The following is a 20505-nucleotide window of genomic DNA, read 5'->3' on the forward strand; positions in this document are numbered from 1 at the left end:
TGCAACATTTGTGTTGCTACTCACATATCTTGTGTTGGTGGTGATGGTGTAATTCAGATAACAAACACCAGGACTTGGTCATGGAATTTACATAGCTCTATGACAATGGTAGTGTTGGCATTAACATATCACTGTGAGGTAGTGATATTCCCATAACTGAGAGAGCGTTTACAGAATTCACATTATGCTGTGGTGGCGTTGGTGGTATTCACATATCTCTGCAATGTTATAAAGTGGTCTTCAATAACTCTGTGACAGTGGGCATAGTAATCAGATGATCTGCAGTGGCCATGTCATATTCACACATCTGCAATGGTGGTTATGGGGTTTCCCTAAGCCTGTGACCATGCATGTGGAACTTGCATAACCCTGCAATGGTGGTGGTGTTGGTAGTCATATATTTCTGAGAGATACTGACACAACTTTGCCACTTTGGTGGAAGTAATTACTTCACTTTGTAATGTTGCTGGTGGTGGTTTTCACCTATCTCTGGGATGTTGTTGTGATGCTCACATAACTGTGACAGTGTTGGGTGTGGCAATCCTATAACTCGGCAAAGTGTATTGTGGTCTCCACATATCTTAGTGACAGCGGTCATCATATAACTCTGCTGTGATGGTGATGGCATCCACACAACTCTATAATAGCGGTGGTGGCAGTCACATAACCATGCACTGTTGCTCATTGTTTTCATGGGACTTGTGACATGGTTGCAGTATTTACATAATTCTGCAATGTTGGTCATGGTATTCATGTAACTTTGTGATGATGTTGCATAAGTCTTCGACTTTGCTGGTGGTGGTAGTCATACAACCCTGCGATGTTAGTCTTCGTATTCACATGATTCTGTGATGTTGTCATTTTAATCACATGACTCTGCAATGTTAGTGGTCGTCTAATTCGTATGTCTCTGTGACCATTCATGGTACCCACATAACTGATGGAGGTGACAGTATTTAAAAAACTCTGTGACTGTGCAGTGGTTAGAGTAATAGTCACATTTCAGAGAAGTTTAAAGTTTTGTTTAAAGTTATATGAGAATATATGACAGAGCCAGGCTCAAATTCAGGCTTTCTGAATAATTCAAATGCAGTCTTTTCTGTACTATACCATGAGATCTCTTCCTGCTAAGTCTAAATTTAAAGGCATTGGTATAAAACATCTGTACCGTCAAACTCCCCAAGGGCTTTGGAACACAAATATTCTATCTTTTCCACTCTAGTGGTTGTCTATAGCTTTAGTTGTGGCCATATATTCACATATACACATACATTTTCACGTGTAAAACTGATAAAAAATTTAGCTACAAATTTAGATGTGCAAGATGAAATTCTGAAAATTTATGTTAAATAATGCAGAAGAGGTCTTTCTAGTAAACCAAAATAAAGCACCTTTGGGGGTAATCTATAGTTTATTCATATAACGCAAAATACATTTATTAGATAATGAAGTTTAATGTTGGCCAAAATGTTGGTATTATAGTGTTTTCATTCTTTCTTTAAAATTATAAACCTCTAGAAGCTTTGTAAAGGACTAGAAATGTGATGCTGGAATGTTGGGGTTTGAGTGGTGGTTACATGAGAGGTACATGTTTAACCAGTCACTGAATTATACATTTAAGATTTCTGGGGACTTCCCTGGCAGTCCAGTGGTTAAGACTTCGCCTTCCAACGCAGGGGGTGCGGGTTCAGTCCCTGGTTGGGGAGCTAAGATCCCACATGCCTCACGACCAAAGAACCAAAACATAAAACAAATTCAATAAGGACTTTAAAAAAGGTCCACATCAAAAAAAATCTTGAAAAAAACAAATTTCTGCATTTTACAGCATGCTAGTTATACCTTGACAAAAGTTTTCGAAAATGTATTTCTAAAGAAAGTGAAAATACTAATGGGTTTCAGAAAAGTTAAGCATAGTGTCAAATGTCAGCACTCAGGGTATTTGCTGATGGGTGTGAGTTATTACTTTTATTACTTTTATAGAAACAGAACAAAGTGTCACCATGAATAAAAAGTTAAAATGTGGCTAAGAAATATGTATGCCTCCCAAAATGCCCTTGTTGTAGTTAGGAATTGTCTCTTCATGTCAGTTCTCAGTGCTCATGATTTACATTTTCTCCCCTTGCAGTACTTGGGGTGCATTGAAGTTCTTCGCTCAATGAGGTCACTTGACTTCAGTACAAGGACACAAATTACCAGGTAAGCCCTCTTGAAAATGGACTCCTGTGATTTTACTTTGGAAAGGAATGCTTTCTGAGATTAACAACTAGAAATTTCCAGAGGGGAAGTCTGCCCCTTGAGTGCTGGCGACTGGTGACAGGGAGTCAGGACCCACTGTTTCAATTCTCTCTAGTGTTCATCCATGTTTGTGACACGTGCGTCTTAATACAAGCCCCCTGATGGACACTCTCCACTTCTAAGCTCTTTTTATAATTAAGCTGCAGACAAATGGAGTGTTTATGTTTGTTTCTTTAATAAATGAAACTCTAAGACCAGATTGATATTTTAAAATCTACTGAACTGTGTTATTTCTTTTTAAAAAGAAAATCAAGATGTCAGAGAGAATTTCCAACAGTATACACAGAGTAAAATGCGTAGAATTGGAAGTAGAAATCTTAATGGGAGTAGTAATTTAGAAAGCTGAACAATTCTTTTAAGGTGTCAGTGGTTTTGAACAGGTTTATATATTCTCCAACATCAACTAGATTTTAAACTTCTTGAGGGTCAGTTCTGTTTTTGACCATTGTTTTTAAAAAATTCACAGCCTAGTAGAGCGTGTACCTTTAGAAGAATGCCAATTTCAAGTCATCTTGAAGAAGAGAACCAGAAAGCTAGGACTGGGTCTGTGAAATAGCTACACTTCTGAGGGCGATGAGCTTATATTGCTTTGGCAGTCGTGGAATTGTTTAAATAGTGATCTCAGAAAATGCCTCATTTTTATTTCATTCAAATCTCTCTATTGGATATTTTTGGATTAGCAAGCCAAAAAGTAAAGATTGAGCTTTAGAAAGCAGTTATTTGTAGTAATTAGCTACTCAGTAATGTACATTGCCTCAATTCTATGCTTTAAGCACAACAATGAAACCTCTTCTTGCTCATTGAAGAAATTCGTGTTCAAAGGGTTGATGTTCCCCTTCTCTCTAAAGCAACTCAAGACACACATATTGGGAGCACACAGACAGTAGTAATCTACACCAAGGGAATAATCCATCTCTACATATTTGTACAAAATGGTTTATGGAATTTGCCAAGGCAAAAGAATGGTATTTTGTAGTGAGAGCATTTAAAAGAGAAGTTTGAATGTTTAATCAATGATTCATTCATCCCAGCCATGAAAAATGCACGTGCCGTGCGGGGTGGGCAGAGTGCTTGGCCACGGGCCTGGGGATACTGGAACCTGTGACACTGGTCACCTTCTCGTGGGTGGTGGCAGTTGTTGTTTTTTTTTTTTTACTTACAAAAAATTGAAGTATATTTGATTTACAATGTTGTGTATGGTGCGTTTTTTTTAAAGAGAATTGTCGACCATTTCTACTGAATTCACTTTATAGATATTAGAACTTCTGAGATGATTTTATGTCATTTTAATTCTTCTGATGTATTTATTGCGTGTTTATTGTCGCTGTGCACATGCAGCATGCTGGCCAACTTGGGCCGTCCTGCTTTGTAAGACCTCCTGCTTTTGGGGGAGAAAGATGCACATGCAAATGACTGAGGGGCCTGCTCCTCAGGAGTGGAGGTGGGTGGGGACCAGTGAGCACGCCCAGTGTGCCCTTGGATGAAGGTCTCAGCACTATTTGAGAACACCTATAGTAGTGGTAGAAGAAAGCCGTGGAACAGATATCCAATCCCATTCCATTTAGATTTCATCAAAGGTACAGCAATGTAATGGGCCAAGTGGAGTGCCATTCTTTGACTCAGAGAACTTGGTGTTGCATTCTGGTTATACCATAATTGCTTTGGGTTTATTAGACTTTTAAGAAAAAATCAATTTATTTATCTTAACTGAAGTATAGTTGATTTACAATGTTGTGTTAATTTCTGCTGTACAGCAAAGTGATTCAGTTATACATATATATACATTCTTTTGGGTTTATTAGAGTTTTGAAAACTATGTTTGCTTTTCTTTATGATGCTTTCTATTGTTTGCCTCATTTTTATCATGTGACATGTTTCTTATTTTAGTTAATAGCCAGAGACCACTTGTAGGAAACAATTTGACAAGTCAGCATCAGAAAGAAGCCTTTGCACCCAGGACAGGAATGCCCAATGATGTCCTGTAGACGTGGCATATTTTAAAGCCTACGTGGTAGCTGAGTGTTAAACACCCTATGATTAAACTCTACCACCAAGGTTTACTTTATATACTAAAGTCATTCTTGAAAGGTTGTAGGGAACTCTAATGTAATTGTTATATTAGGCCCTAGTAAAACCTGTTTCCAAAGCTTCTTAGCCATGCCTTTCATAAAAATACATATATATATATATATCTTTTATAAGGAAACAACCAATCCCTACTCAGCTGTTCCACTATTTCAAGGTTTGGATGTGTCTTTTAGAGGTTCTGACAGCCAAACCAGGTGTCCTTTTGTTGGGGTCAGTTTAGTTTTATGCTGTTCCTGAGTCGGGGTTCAGATTGATTGTGGTACTTGCAATCACACCAGCATTGGATTACTGATCTCTTACTAATAGGTCACTTTAAAAACTACCCGGGAGCTGCCATTGATGGTGACGGTTAATGGCCTTGCCCTCCTAGCGCTCTGGGCAGAGGTGCTTGGTGACTCGTTCACAGTAATCAGTGCCCGCCGTATGGAGGAGATGGCCTGTATGTGGAGCCCAGCTCTGCTAATTTCTACCCCAATCGTTGTTGTGGGAAATAGAACAATTTCTATATCTGATGCCCACAGGACAGGTCCTGGCAAAAGGGCAGCCTTGTTTAAGTGTTTGCTCCGTCCTGTTGCCTGAGCTTGTATTCAACACGTACTGGGACACAAGACCCCAGTGTCCAAAGAAGTGAGTGTTGGCAAGCATGGGGGCATTTGAGGGCATATAGATTGTGGCCTCGGCAGCCACTGCTTCCCTGGGTCAGCCTGCCGGTGGGGTACATGGAGGAGTTGAGAGACTCGGTATTTGTGAAAGTCTGCCCAGGGGACAGATGCACACCAGAAGAGGAAATAGCTTCTGGAGAAGAACTAGCTTCCCAACGTGCCCCTGGTCACACACCCGGCATGGCCTCGCAGAGAGCGAATCTCTTGAGCTCCTTCCCCGCAATGTGTCCTCTGTCCGGGAAGACTCCCTACTCCCTTATGAAGAGGCACTATTAAGGCCATACAGGAATCCCGCTGCCGAAAGTGGGCCACTCCAGAGCCTGTGGCAACTGCCCTCTGCTCCCTGCCCCACCACCAGGAGCACCTCACAGTCCTTGAAACCCACAAGGGACTGTTCTCCTCGCATGGATTTCACACCGTGCTGCGCAGCCCCTGAGGGCCTTGGGGGAGGGTCTCAGCTTGGTGTGACCCTGGGGAAGGTGGGGGTCCCAAGCAGGGAGGACCCAGCTCCCCAGTCAGAGGTCAGTCAGAGACCTCGGCTTTCATCTGAGTTCAGCCACTGGGTCTCCACACGAGGTGACTGTGGCACAACGCTGACGGCCACTGCTCCAGCGACTGGCCACTCTGCCCACGGGAACCACACCCTGCGCTTCACTGAGAAGTCCACTCCTGTGACTTCTCTCACCTTGCCTTGGGGGAGGGGTTGAACTGAGTTACTGTACTTCCTGTCGGAGCGAGATGTGCCTCATCAGATGGGGCCCACTCTGGGGAGATCGTGCTCTCGGTCTGACACTTGGAGAGCAGCCTGTTGGGCCGCCCTGCAGGGCGACAGGAAGCTCCCACATGCTGTGGTCACGGGAATAGCATGGCCTTACTTTCTTTCCCCCATCCCATCTGCTAATCTTTATTTGATTTATCGTGTTAAATTTTATCTATTATTGGAAATCACCTTAAGCCATTTTTAGGGCATGGAAGGCTATAAATATATACACAGTTAAACCCAGAGCACTCAGCAAGGTGGTCCTTCTCCAACAGTAAGTGTGAACGTCTGATGTGTATTTTTGCTTCTAAACGACCCCAGCTGACCTCCTGCACCACTTGGACTCTTCCGATAACTGCTGAGTTTGCTTTCTACTCAGGCCCATGTAGACACGTGGGCTCAGTGTGCATGGTTTTGCTACACTTCCTGGGTGAGCTCCTGTTAATAAAATGTTGTCCAGGGCCCAAGACAAACCTGCTTTTCCAAATTGTAGAGAGTAAACAATTGGATCTAGTTAACGGTTTTCGTTTCCCTCATTTTAAAGGTGTCATATTTTCACTGGGCCCTGGAGATACTGGTTTGGCCCAGACCTTGGCCAGCACTGCCCGTGGATGTGACCACCTCCTAGCATTCCGCTTCGCATCCACACGCTGGAGGGTTCTGCTTTGGAATTGGGGCTTTTCAAAAATTCCCCAGGAACATGCATAAAATCCTTCTGGTTTGAAACCAAACTCAAAATTTGTAAAAGGAGAGCATTCTTCTTTGGGGAAAGTATTTCCTTCTGTTCTTATTCAACCTATTGATGGGGTCTCCGGAGACTTGTATCGCGGATGCTAGCACATGTGTTGAAGTTCAGAGTCACCTGGCCACGACCTTCTCATGTTACCACAGCCCGAGGAGGCAGAGTGTAATGGACACCGAATCAGCCGTGAGCTGGTGAGTGGGACTGAACGCTGTGACACTGGGATCTTCTCCATCTGATGTTTCATGCGGGGACTTTGGTTAGAAGGTAGATGTGTGACCACGTGGAATTGGTCTGACAGTACTGGGCACTGTGATAGCTGCAGGGCTGTGAGTTTGAACAAAATAGCTGGCACGGCCTGGAGGCGGGAGGGAGAAGGGAGCCCGGAGATGAGATGTTCAGAATCACGGGTGCTCCTGCTGCAGTGAGAATGGCGGACTGGCTTGCAGGGGTGTTTCTCGCCAGTCGGGTGCATGGAGGGGTCCATCCGCAGCCTGAAGGAAGGCAAGTCAGACGGCCTCGGTGCAGCGTCTCCACTCTGTCCACCCTCCCTTCCCCGAGTCGACCTGGCAGGCTTGGTAACACTCACTCCTCCAGTCACTTCTGGCTCAGTGCTTTCAAAAAAAAGAGAAAAAGGCCCAGGTGAAACCTGTCACCACGCGGTCCTTCAGCTCCATCGAGTCCCCGCACATCCTCATCCGTGTGCGTCCGTCCCAGCCGCAGTGCATCTCCCCTCGTGTACTTGAAGGCCCCCCGGCACCGTGCGCCCTCGTTGGACTTCCTGCAAGAGAGGGGCCAACCAGGCTGCGGGCCGGGTGCCCTGGCCCCCTCCCCCCACACCGTATCCACTGCAGCCCTTCACCGTCTCGCTTCAAACATTTGTGTCATGTGGCCATTTCGTCACCAGTTCGTGGGGATTGGAGCCATGCACAGGGTGTGGTTTGGGAAAAGGCCATATTTACTAACAAGATATTTGTGTTGTTCGTGGAGGCTTTCCCATCCTCAGGGCGGCATTCAGCCTGTGAGGAGCTGCGGGGGCAGAAGATGGGTGCACAGGAAGAAGGGCAGGTAAGGCGTTGGACACCTCTGCCTCTGGGAGAACGGCACACAGTCCAGGGAATGACACGGGGTCTGGTTGCACTACCCTGAACAGTAGAAAGATGGAAACACCCAGGAAGGGTTGGGGGGCGGGGGCTCTGAACGTCTTCTTTTCAGGTTTGGGGTGATCGTTCCCTCTTGGACTGTGGCATGGACTCCACGTGCTGCACCAAACCGGCAGGACTTTGGTTCTGTGGCTTTCTCACTTTGCAGGCTGAGAGGAAGAATTTGGAAGGTCCCTTATTTGTAAACCCATCGTATCAGTGATGTTGAGATGTGTGCTTGACACCTGGCAGGTGACATGGAAAACAAGGCTGACTTTTGCTTCGGTGCCTTGGTGCTGCATGGATCTGATCTCTCCAATTAGACTCCTCGGTCGTGATATTGGAGAATTCCTTTTTCACTACAAAATAAACACCTCTAATGTTGATTTAGGTTCAACATGCCAGGAAAAGGAGCAAATCTGTAAAAATCTTCCCTGAGGCTGGTTGACTCTCAGGATTAGAAAGGAGAGCAGCAGGTGTGAACAGCCTGCGCACGCATCCCTGTGTACTTGACTAGTGCAGGTTGGTTAACTTGCGATTTTAGCCTTACTGGCTCGTCCTAAATTTACTTTTTCTGAACACGTTTTTCAGACTGAGTCTCTCGAAGCCTTCCACCCCCAGGGGGGTGAGGCCTGGCAAGGGGGGGAGTTAGTGTTTTCTCAGTTTAGAATTCTTTTTGAAAACACCAGCTTGCCTGCGTGCAAACGCATCCGGGCTTTGGATGAAGCAGGCTGAGTCCTTCCGCTTTACTTCTACATCGTTACTCAGGGCTTAACACCAACCAGAATAGTTTTGTGCCCCTGCGCCTCCTTCGTCATCATTTGCGTGCGAGAATGTGCTAGACAGGGGTGCATGGATCCCAGGTGCCCAAGAAATCGCGACTGGGGAAAGAGGCCCAGAGTCACAAGGCAGTGGGACAGGCAACAGGAAGCATGGGAAAAGTACCACAGAAACATGGAAGAAGGTCCCTGGGGCCTGGACAAGTCTGGGAGGACTTCCTGGGGAAGGGAGCATTTAACCCATGATGAATTTCTCCCCCGACCACATGGCACACCAGAAGGAAGCATAAAACTGAGGCAATTGCTCCCACTTGGGCCCCACAAGGGGTTCTGCCTGTCTGCCCCTGTGCAGTAATTCTAATGCCTGCCAAAGGGTGGGGCCTGAGTCGGATGCAGCGAAGAAACACAGGCACAGTCTGCACCCATCTGAGGTCCCGCCCCAAGCCCGGCTGCCTTTAGGACACCAAGAGCGCCCTGGGGCAAAGGGACACGGGTGTCTGCTTTCCGATAGACCTCAATTTCATGTTCTGTCTCTTCATGCTAATACATGTTGAGGCATTCACCCGCTTTGTGAGGATTAAATGAGACATTACTTCTGGAAACACCTGGCACAGGCTATGTGCAGGAAAGATCTCAAGGCCATTCCCTTGACCAGACCCACACGTACATGTGCCTTAATCTGTCCCCTGAGCAGACCCTGAGACTTGGTGTGGGGAGCGTACTAGGGAGGGTGTTGTAGGGGGCAGAGGGTGGGAGTGGGCTGAGGGTGCTGGCAAAGCCTCCATCAGAGCAGCGGAGGCCAGACCCTGGCCCTGGAGGCAGTGTGGCCATGCTTATGCGGACGTCCCTGGAACCCAGAGTAGGCTGGGGGCTGCGAGATGACAGCTCTGGCTGAAGGCTCGCGGATCCAATCACTCAGCTCCTGGCCCTGTCTCTCTGAATTGGATTTTTCTCTTGGGACCTCCTCTCTGAGCAGCTGTCCCAGCCTGATCTTTGGACAGCAGTCTGCTGATCCACATAGCAGAGCTGTATTTACATGCTTGGGGTTCCTCACCTAGCAGGTGAGTAAAGGGATCCTTGCATACTGGCCCAGAATTGCCTCTCACCAGAGAGGTGCATTCCAGCTTCTCATTACCTCTCAGCGTTGGCTTCTCACCCATGGAACAGGGATGGAACCCACACAAGCAGACATGTTGAGAGTCTTAGAAATGAGACCTACACAACTCTGGGGCTGCACCTGGCACATAGTAGGCATTCAACAAATCTGGAGAGGGTTTTTACCATGGATTTAATTTTGCAGTTCCCTCTTTCCAAATTTCTGTATATGATAATATCAACTGCAGATTGATATTACTCTAATTATCAATATCAATCAATTCCATTCAGGGTAGGTTTTCTAGCTGAAAAGAAACTTTGGTTTGATACAACAAACTGAAGTTACTGAAAAGGATAAAATATTTGGTAATGTGGCATTAATTTTCACTTGAGCCAATATTATCTAGTATTTCATTCTATCTCCCTGCTTTGCCAATTGCTGCTGCTGCTAATAATAATAATAGCACTAGTACTGAATACTTACTATATTGCTCTAAGCATGTTATTCATTCATTCAACAAATTTTTATTGATCACGTACCATGTCTAGTCACTGTTTAGATATTAGGAACAGAGCACTAAATCAAAGCAAACCTTTTACAGCAGAGAGAGAAAATAAGCACGCAGACATATACAAAAGAAGGATGTTAAGGTGAACCACGTGAACTTGTCGCTCTTGTAGTTGAAAATCATCAAATATCAGCCATTTCATGTCGCTGGGCATAATAATTTCAGAGAGTGGTGAGAGCGTGTGGGGTCTTCTCTCGGGATCCCTGGGAGGCGGGTTGTGTGCATTTTGGAGATGAGGACGCTGAGGATCAGAAAGTTTACAAAAACTGTCTAAGATCACAGAGCCAGGAAGTGGCAAACTTGAGATTGGAGCCAGAGCAAGTCGGAATCTAGAATCAAGAGTCTCCTATTGCTGCTCGATCAAGAGGGTTGCATCCTTCAGGAAGCCACAAGTGCTGGCAAACACCAGACACGCTGGGCAGGGGGGCACACTTGGAAGATGGAAATTCGATGTTAATTATAAAACTCCTTTCCTGACCACAGTGACATGATGGCCTTGAGCAGGGCACAAAGAAAATGAGGCACTTGCAGTCCAGTTGGGATGAATGGGGCAAATATACATAAGGAAAAGGGTCAGTTGGGGGGCAGAGTGGGCTCTGCAAAGACCGTGCTACACCCATTCTACTTGCTTTAATTCATCCTGGGAATGTTTGTCCTGTGCTTCAGCAACACTTCATTGAATTTCACTAAATAATGGAAAGAAATATAATAAAAGTGTCTTTAAACACTTTTCATATGAAAAGTTTGTAGAAAGGATGAGGCCCTTGCCACCTTAACTAGCTCAAAGTGAGTAGGGTGGGTTAGAATAGGGAGAGGGGGAGTGGGAAGGGGGTGACTGGGAGATGAGAGGATAGATGAGATGAGGAAGGGTGGGCTGGGTGAGGGGCTGCGAAATGGGAAAGGCTGCGTAGGAGCGGGGTGAGACGGGGTGGGCTGGGTAAGGTGGAGGGCACTGGGTGGAAAGGACGAGGTGCCATCTTTCTGTCCCAGAGGTTCCGGGCGAGTTGTATTCCTTTTCTCGCCCTGACCATTGTAATAAACCAGTCTGATTCTTGTCTTTTTCCCAAACTGGAAAATACAGACATTATTCTACTTCCTTGTTTCTCCTTTCATTTCAAACACTGGTTAACACTTTGTCAGGATGACCCCATCATCATAATTTTCTGGCAAGCTGGTTATGGAGATCAGGTGCAAGTTATGTAGCTGTCTCTCCCAGTGAGGGCATAGTGCCCAAGGGCGTGAAAACTTCCAACCATGGGACCTGTTCTTATGAACCTGGGTGGAGATATCTTTCTACTGACAGTCTGCTGGCTGGGAGTGTCAAGGTCAACTGGGCATGCATGCACAGGCTGCTCAGGGCTTGGCATGGGCTTGGACCTCCAGTTGACTGTACAGATGAGCCAGGATCTCACAGGATGTGTGGCTAGGAAGGGCAAGTGGCTAGGATAAGTTCATTGAAATGTTGTCATTGAAATACAGAGAAAGGGGTTAGATACAGTGTCTAAGAGTTTAAGCTGAGCAAGTCGAGGACTTTGCAGAGCCTCATGTGCAAAGCCTCAAGATTTATTTGTTTGTTTGTTTATTTGGTTATTTACTTACTTCTTTAGCAGCTGGCTGTGTCTCCTGGTGAAACCTTTGGTTGGTAAAGACATGTCGCTCTTTACATGAAGGCAGAGGAAACAAGAAACTTGTCAGTTACCATGATGCCCTGCCATGGAGATTCTGCTTGCACTGGGTTGGGGCGAGGCCTTGGGTGATCCCCAAGGTGGCCTGCTAATATCTCTGGATGACGGCAATAGGAACAGAAGGTCTTTGTCTCTTCTCTACCATATTACACCACATGGAAAGGAATTCTCACCTAACCTGGGCTCCACTGTACTATGGATTTCTTGAAGAATCCAGCAGGCTGGGCATAGAGGGGCCACACAGATATGTTCTGACCTGGGGCAGGGTCCCCAAAGATGTAACACACATACACATATCATCTCATTTTCTAGAGCAGTGGTTCTCAAACTTGGACATAAATCAAAATCACCTGGAGACCTTGTTACAACAGATGGCTGGGCCCCACCCCCCGAGTTTTTGATTCAGTAGGACTAGGGTGGAACTTTCTGTCAGGTTTTCAGGGGGTGCTGATGCTGCCAGATCAGGTACCACACTTTGAGAAGCAATGTTCCAGAGTTCTATTTTTAACTTCTGAACCATTTGCAACTACCATCTATGAAGCCACAGCTTTGAAAATAGGTCCATTTATTATTTTTTTCAAGTGATCCCACTCATCCAAAAATTTTAAAAATGGAGAGCGTACATGGCTTGGTGGCTTAGAATGGTTTAAATAGAATCCATAAGATGAATATGTGGCGTTCATTCCATACTCTCCTTAAGGACCATCTGGTGTGATGTATATTTATAATCCTCATGCCAGAAGCACATTTGTGTAAGAATGTACCCCTCTGATTGCTCCTTTTCTGACTCTTTCTCTGAGTTCACTTACCCCAAATATATCTTTCCATAAGGAACCCTTTGCCCTTGCCGAGGGCAGCTAGTGTTGCAGGTTCTGGAGTCAGATTATCTGGGCTTCTACTAGGCTGAACAACATTCCAGCTGTGTGATCTTGTGCAAAGGACTTAAGTTCTCTGTGTCTCACTTTCCCCATCTTTAAAATGGGAATCATAATGGTACCTTCTTCATTGGGTTGAGAAGAAATTGTGTTAATATCTGAAAAGCACTTAACATGCTGTCTAGTACATAGAAGGGCTCAAGGCATGTTAACTAATACTGATATTTTCATTTTTATTATATCCTCTCCTTGTTGGTAATCTCATTGCTTTAAATGCCACTTCTAGGTATATAAGCCACACATCTGTATCTGTACCTCTGGATCTTCTCTTAAGTCCAGCCCTGTATTTTTAGCAGCTGACTGGACCTGTGTCTTCTTGGAGATGCTCGGTCAGTTGCCAAGTCCTAAGCAACCTATCTCTGCCTCTCTGTTCTGTTTACATCCCTCCATTCTCACCTCTATTACCATAGTTAGGTCCAGCTCACGTCTCCTTGAATGCTTGTCATAACTACAACCCACACATTCTCCCGAAGTAGAAACCAGGGAGTCAGTCTTATATCATCTCTCCTCCCTGTTCAATTACCAATGCTGTTGATTCTCCCTTGGAAGCCTCCTGAATAATTTCTCTCCTTTCTTCTAGTCTCTCTCTCCTTCAATTCTCTTTCTACTTGCTAATCCTGAATGTGCCTGAAACATATTACTTCCTGTTAAGTTTCATTGTTTTATCCACTACCTGCAGAATATAATGAAAAAAATTTTAACTTGTTATTCAATGTTCTATTTCACCTGCCCCAGCATAACTTTCCAAATATATTTCTTATAACTCCCCATTATGCTTCCTTTGCACAACCACACTGACCTACACACTGCCCCATTCTCCTGGTCCACTGTCACACCTCAAGGGCAATATTCAGCCACAAGGAGTATTTGCTTTTGCCCTGAGCTATAAGACCACTTTGCCTGATTTGCTCTACAGGCTTTTACCTTCTTGCACATTGTATTAGACTTTTAAAGACACAGGCCATATTTCATCTACTCTAAAATACCATCTCCTATACAAAACACTTCATTTTTTTTATAACCACTAAAAAAAAAAAGAAAGCACTGCCTATTAAAATATGACACAATGCTTTCACATCACTTAGATTCAATTTACATATATTGAAAAAGCTATTTTGGAATTTTGCAGACACAGATTTATATCATTATAATACTTCTACGTTTGTTAGAAGGAAAATATAAGTAATATGAAAAAGGTATTCCTAAAAATTTCTTCTAATTCAGAGTCTGAATATAGTGAATCTTCTTTTTTTTTGACTTAGAATCTTTCTATCTATGTTCTTTTCTAAGCTTTATTGTCCTTTAGGCTATTTCAAGAGCATTAGAAATCAATAAAATTGGAATCAGAAAAAGAATAGAAAAGATATTTGAACCTGAAAAGTGTTTTTTAAAAAGCACTAAAATTGATAAACTACTACGTAGACTGGTCAAGGAAAGAGAGAGAAAATTCAGATTACAAGTAACAGCAAGGACACATTACTACAAATACTACAGACACTGCTAGAATAAGAAGGGAATTTTATCAACAATTTTATATCAACAAATTGAATAACATAGATAAAATAGACAAATTCCCTTAAAGGTACAACTACCAAAGTGGCTTAAAGAAAAAATAGATAATAGGTCTGTATCTATTAAAGAAATTAAATTCATGGTAAAAACAACAAACAGGGAACTTCCCTGGTAGGCCAGTGGTTAAGACTCTGCACTTCCAGTGCAGGCGGCATGGGTTCGATCCCTGGTCGAGGAACTAAAATCCCACATTCCGTGCGATGCGGCCAAAAAATAAAAATAAGTTAAAAAACAAAACAAAACAACAAACAAACCTTCCCACAGTTTGCTAAACTCACTTATTAGTTCTAGTAGCTTTTATGTAGAGTCTTCAGGAGTTTCTATACAGATGATTATGTCATCTACAAATAAAGGCAGTTTTATTTCTTCCTATCTAATTTGTATGGCTTCTACTTTGCTTTTTTTCTTGTCTTACTGCACAGACTAAGATCTCTAGTACAATGTTAAATGAGTTGTGAAAGTATACATTCCTTCCTTGCTCCTGATATTAGAGGGAAAGTATTTAGTTTTCCACCATTAACTGTAATATGGGCTATAGGGTTCTTGTGGATGTCTTGTTATCAGATTAAGGAAGTTTCCTTCTATTGGTAGTGTGCTGAGAGTTTTTATCATGAATGTGTGTTGAATTTTATCAAAGGCTTTACTGCATCTATTGAGATTTTCATATATTTTTTCTTTCTTAGTCTGCTGATATGGGTAATTACATTGATTGATTTTTTTAATGTTGAACCAACCTCTCAAGCCATGGATAACCCCTCCAGTGTACGATGTATTATTATCTTTTTGATATATTGCTAGATTCAATTTGCTACTATGTAGTCAGGGTTTTGTATGTAAGTTCACAAGTTGTTTTGTTTTTGTTTTTGTTTTATAATGCCTTTGTCTGATTTTGGTATCAGGGTAATGTTGGCCTCAAAAACTGAACCGGGAATTGTTCCCTCTTATTTTCTGGAAGAGACTGTGAAAAATTGGTGTTATTTCTTCTTTAAATGTTTGGTAGAATTCACCAATGGAACCATGTGCCCCTAGAGTTTTCTCTGTGAAAGGTTTGTTTGTTAGTTGTTTTGTTTTTTAAAAAAAATTATTTATTTACTTTTATTTTTTGGCTGTGTCATGCCCATTTCTGTGAGAAATGCTATTGGAATTTTGATAGGGATTGCACTGAATCTGTATATTGCTGTATATGGTATGGATATTTTAGCAGTATTAATTCTGTCAATCCATGAGCATGGAATATCTTTCCATTTATTTGTGCCTTCTTCAATTTCTTTCATCAGTATCTTACAGTTTTCAGTGTACAGATCTTTCACCTTCTTGGTTAAATTTTATTCATAGTTGTTTTATCCTTTTTGATGCAATTGTAAATGGGATTGTTTTCTTAATTTCTTTCTGATAGTTCATTGTTAGTGTATAGAAACACAAATGATTTGTGTGTATTGATTTTGTTTCCTACAACTTTACTGAATTTGTTTATTAGTTCTAACAGGTTTTTTTGGTGGAGTCTTTAGGGTTTTCTATACATAATATGTCATTTGCAAATAAAGACGGTCTTACTTCTTCCTTTCCAGTTTGGATGCCTTTCATATATTTTTCTTGCCTAATTGCTCCGGTTAGAACTTCCAGTACTATGTGGTATACAAGTGGCAAGAATGGGCATCCTTGTCTTGTTCCTGATCTTGGAGCAGCTTTCAGGCTTTCACCGTTGAGTATGATGTTGGCTGTGGGTTTGTTACATACGTCCTTTATTATATTGAGGTATGTTCCCTCTATACACAGTTTGTTGAGAGTTTTTATCATGATTGGATATTGAATTTTGTCAGATGCTTTCTCTGCACCTACTGATATGATTGTTATAATTTTTACCATTCCTTTTGTTAATGTGGTGTATCACATTTATTGATTTGCAGATGTTGAACCATCCTTCCATCTCTGAAATAAATCCTACTGGATCATGGGGTATGCTTTAATGGTTGTTGAATTTAGTTTACTAATATTTTATTGAGGATTTTTGCATCTATGTTCATCAGGGATATTGGCCTATACTTTTGTAGAATTCACCAGTGAAGCCATCTGGTCCTGGGGTTTTCTGTGTTGGGAAGTTTTTGATTACTGATTCTATCTTACTAATGGTCTGTTCAACAAAATCTTTATACATGCAATAATATAGATAAATCTCAGAAGCACTGTGCTGAGTGAAAGAAGCCAGACACAAAAGGCTGCATGCTATATGATTCCATTTGTATGACATTCTGGAAAATGTAAAGCTAGAGGCGGAGATCAGATCACCAGTGGCCAAGGTCTGGAGGTCGGGGGGAGAGGATTGACCACAAAAAGGGCATGGGGAAACCTTTCAGGGATAATGGAAATATTCTATCTTTTGATTTTGTGGTGGTTACATGATTGTACATGCTTTTCAAAACTCATAGAACTGAACATCTAAAAGAGTGAATTTTACCTTATATAAAATATCTCAAGAAACCTGTCTTTCCACTATTGTCTCTGAAATTTTTTTTCAAACTAATAATACTCATTCTGCAAATTGTGATGTGTATATGCAGGAAATGGTAACTACATAATGACGGCTGCCTGGCCCACAGAGGTTTCAGAAATGTTAAAATATGAAAAAAATGTGCCTCTTAGAATCCATTCATTGTGCTTCCTTCTCTTCCCTAGGGAAGAGAACCCTCTAAACTTCTAAGACCTTTGATAGCATCAACAGAGACGGGCTTTTCCTTACACTTCACAGACTTTGATTAAATTATTGGGTCAGTTAATGCATTTTACATCAGAGAAGCTTCTTAGACCTGAACTAGAAGGTGGAGAATTTTGTGCCTTTGGAAACATAGGGAATGCACAGACAATAATCAGGCATAAAATTTTCATGAAATAACTCTATTCTGTGGATCAAGATGTATTCTTTTTTTTTCTGGGTATAAAAATGACACCAAGAGATTAATGTGTGCATATTGGTACAAAATTGGACTGTATAGAAGCAGTGTAACCTCCTACCCACAAACCCAGCACCACATTCCAACTTTCAGATGCACTCTTTTCACATTTTAACATCTCTGAAATCTGGATGCATCTATATTCAGTTGTATCTTAACCTCTTCCTGCCCAGTGGACTACAGTTGTATGTCTGCTGTTATTGCTGAGCACCTGACCATCTGATTGTTGTTCATGTCAGCTCAAGTAGACAACTTTGACCCTCAATGGTCAGTCCACCAACCATTTAAGGGAACATGAGTCTTCAGAGTTGGTCAAAATCCTTCCCCCAAGCCCTTTTGGAAAGGCCAAGGGTTAACTCTTGCATAATAGGCTTCAGTGGCTTGGAAGAAAATACCAAAATAGTCACGGAGTGTTCTTTTAAAAACTGCTGTCTCACCTACATTCTTGATGGCTCAGAGGATGATTTTACATAGAAATGCACAGATACAAACAACTGAATCAGAATGTGATTCAGAAGTGTTGAAACGACAATGCAAAGAAGTTGGAGGAATATTTTCGTCTATTTATTTCACTTACCTATTTCTTTTTACATATACAGAAGAGTGATCTATATATATATATATTATATATATATATTATATATATATATATATATAAATCTATGCATTAACAAGTCTAAAAAAGTTCTCTGAAAGTATAAAAGAAAAGTTTTAAGTGATGAAGTATTGTGTCATAGTTTTTTCTTTAGTTGTGGGACATACAATATGCATTTTTTCTTTATTTCTGGGACATAAAATATGATCCATTTTGTAGTCAGTTGCGTCTTCAATTTGACTAAATGTAGCATTTCCTTCATGTTTTCTATGCATTTTAAAACATTTATGTGATTTTAAACTAACAGAAAAGGTGTAAGAATAGGACAAAGGATTCCTGCGAATCTCTATTTTTTTTTCTGAACCATTTCAGAGTAAGTTGGATATATTGTGCTTCTTAGCCCTTAACTATGTAAGAGTGTCTTTCCTAAGGACAATGACATTTTCTTACATATCCAGAGAACAATGATCAAATCTGGAACTATAACACTGATAGAACACTATTATTGAATCTACAGCCCATCTCCGCATTTCATCAGTTCTCCCAGTAATGTCCTCCATAGCTGTTTTTGTCCAGTCCAGGATTCCGTCCAGGCTCGCACATGGCATTTAGTTGTTGTGTCTCTTTGGAGTCCTTTAATCTGGAACAGTTCCCCAGCCTTTCTTTGTCTTTCTTGACATTGACATTTATTAAGAGTACAAGTCAGTTATTTTGTAGAATTTCCGTCACTTTTAATTTGCCTGTTGCTTTCCCATGATTCATTTCAGGTTATGTATTTCTGGCAGTAAACAATAGAAATTGTTGTGTCCTTCTCAGTGCATGACATTAGGAGGTACACGGTGTCACTTTGTCTCCATATTGATGACGTCATCTTTGATGAGTTAAGATGGGGTATTTTTCATATACATTGTTCATATAATAGTGTTCAGACTGTATATAAAAGTTTATGTTCATCTTTCCTCCTTTAGAATCATAAACATTTCTCATCATTGAAAGCTTTCAGTATTTATTGTTTATTATTTAAAAAGAATAAAGTCTAAAATGTCTGAACGCAGTGGGGACTGAGCCAAGTTATCTTGAAAGTTGGGTTTGAGTTTCCTTGATGAGCTCTCAGGGAGGCATTCTCATAGCCCACAAAGGCGACAGGCTGTCCCTAGAAGAGACCTAGGCCCTGGGGCAGCACATAGTAGGTGCTCAATCAATGTTTTTTGAAATCTTAAAGTTTCATGGATCTAGGGAAATGACTAAAAATGAAGCATCAGAAAAAGCAAATTGCTAATAGTGGCAGCCCAGAAGATGTGATTAATACGACAAACTCTGAGTGGAAAAAATGATATTCAATTTCTCCTTCCTTTTGGCCCCCTGGGCCTTTTCTATGAAAATTAGTGCAGCTACATCTGCTGAGCAAAATGGAAGGCACTTGTTTTAGAAGACCTGGCTTCCTTTGTTGGAATATAATATTGTGGGATAGTGTCCTTTCTCTTCATATTTTAATTTTCTACTTATAACCTGGAAAAATGAAGACTTGTTGGATAATTTCCAGATTAGCAACTTATGACTCCTTTTGAAGTAAAGCCTTTAAGCACTGGAAAGTAAATTCAATTAGCTAATCTGTAATTTAGTTTAATGTACTTTAATACCTAAAATATCAGAGAGAGAGACATATTGTTGAATGGTGAGTCTGATCCTGCCTGCTCTGGGGGACATGGTTTGTGGCTGGTGTTCTTTTAAAAGAATGAACTCCTTCTCTTCATCCTGCCTGCTGGTACCTGGCCTGGCTGGTATCCTTGCTCTGCGGCATCCGCCTCAGGACCCAGGGTCTCTGCAGCGCCCCCTCTGGTGGAACTTGTAACTCTGCCTGTCGCCTGGGCTAGGAGCACCTGTACCAGAAGTCTCCCCTTGCAGGGCTGGGGCGACTGGCTCCCAGCTGCATCATGCAGTTTCTTCCACACTCTTGTGCGGCCCTGGTCACTCCTTATTATGCTCTCTTCTATTTTAACAAAACAATCCTCACTTCCTCAGGCCCTGAATTTAGCAGCACCAGCCTCACATAGGTGGCTGCTGGACCCCTTGTCCACCTCCACTCTGTCCAGAAGCCAGGACCCCTCTTCCTGGGGAGGGCAGCCGGCGGCAGATCCTGGGGTTCTGGTTTTCAGACCCTTCGAGGAGCATCTGAAGTACCAGCAAATGCTCCCTGCTGCCTGTGATCATCAGAGGCCCAGCCTGTCCTCACTCCTGTTCTGCCTTGACCTGTTGAGACCTGCAGGACAGGCAGGTGACGGTGAACGTGGGGTCAAGCCATCCCTGCAGCCTGCACAGCGGGCGCTCCCTGAGTGTGCACTGGGAGAGTGGGGGCAGCCACTTCAGCGATTTTCACACCAAGCCTGCCTTCCTTGGACATCTTTCTCTCGTGTAAAGAGCACACCCATGGGCTCCTCCTGGGAAAACACACACACACACACACACACACACCCCTGGCACTGCTGGTGGCCTGGGGAGTGGGAGTCCCGGCCCTGCGGTCCCATATGGGAAACAAAAAATAGGCTCTACGCCAGGGTTTCTCAGCCTCGACATCATTGACATTTGGGGTCAGATCATGCTTTGCTGTGGGGACTGTTCTGTGCATTTCAGGATGTTT

General features: G+C 42.6%; 1 protein-coding gene across 1 annotated transcript in view; it reads left to right on the forward strand.

Moving 5' to 3' along the window:
• SHC3 (SHC adaptor protein 3) overlaps nt 1-20505 on the forward strand; it is a 142027-nt gene that overhangs the window by 39592 nt on the left and 81930 nt on the right. The window contains exon 2 of the mRNA XM_068552745.1: nt 2126-2196. Coding sequence (XP_068408846.1) covers nt 2126-2196 — 71 coding nt within the window. The remainder of the gene's footprint in view (nt 1-2125; nt 2197-20505) is intronic.

This window comes from Eschrichtius robustus, chromosome 10 (assembly GCF_028021215.1).
Source record: "Eschrichtius robustus isolate mEscRob2 chromosome 10, mEscRob2.pri, whole genome shotgun sequence".
In the NCBI taxonomy this organism is placed as follows: Eukaryota; Metazoa; Chordata; class Mammalia; order Artiodactyla; family Eschrichtiidae; genus Eschrichtius; species Eschrichtius robustus.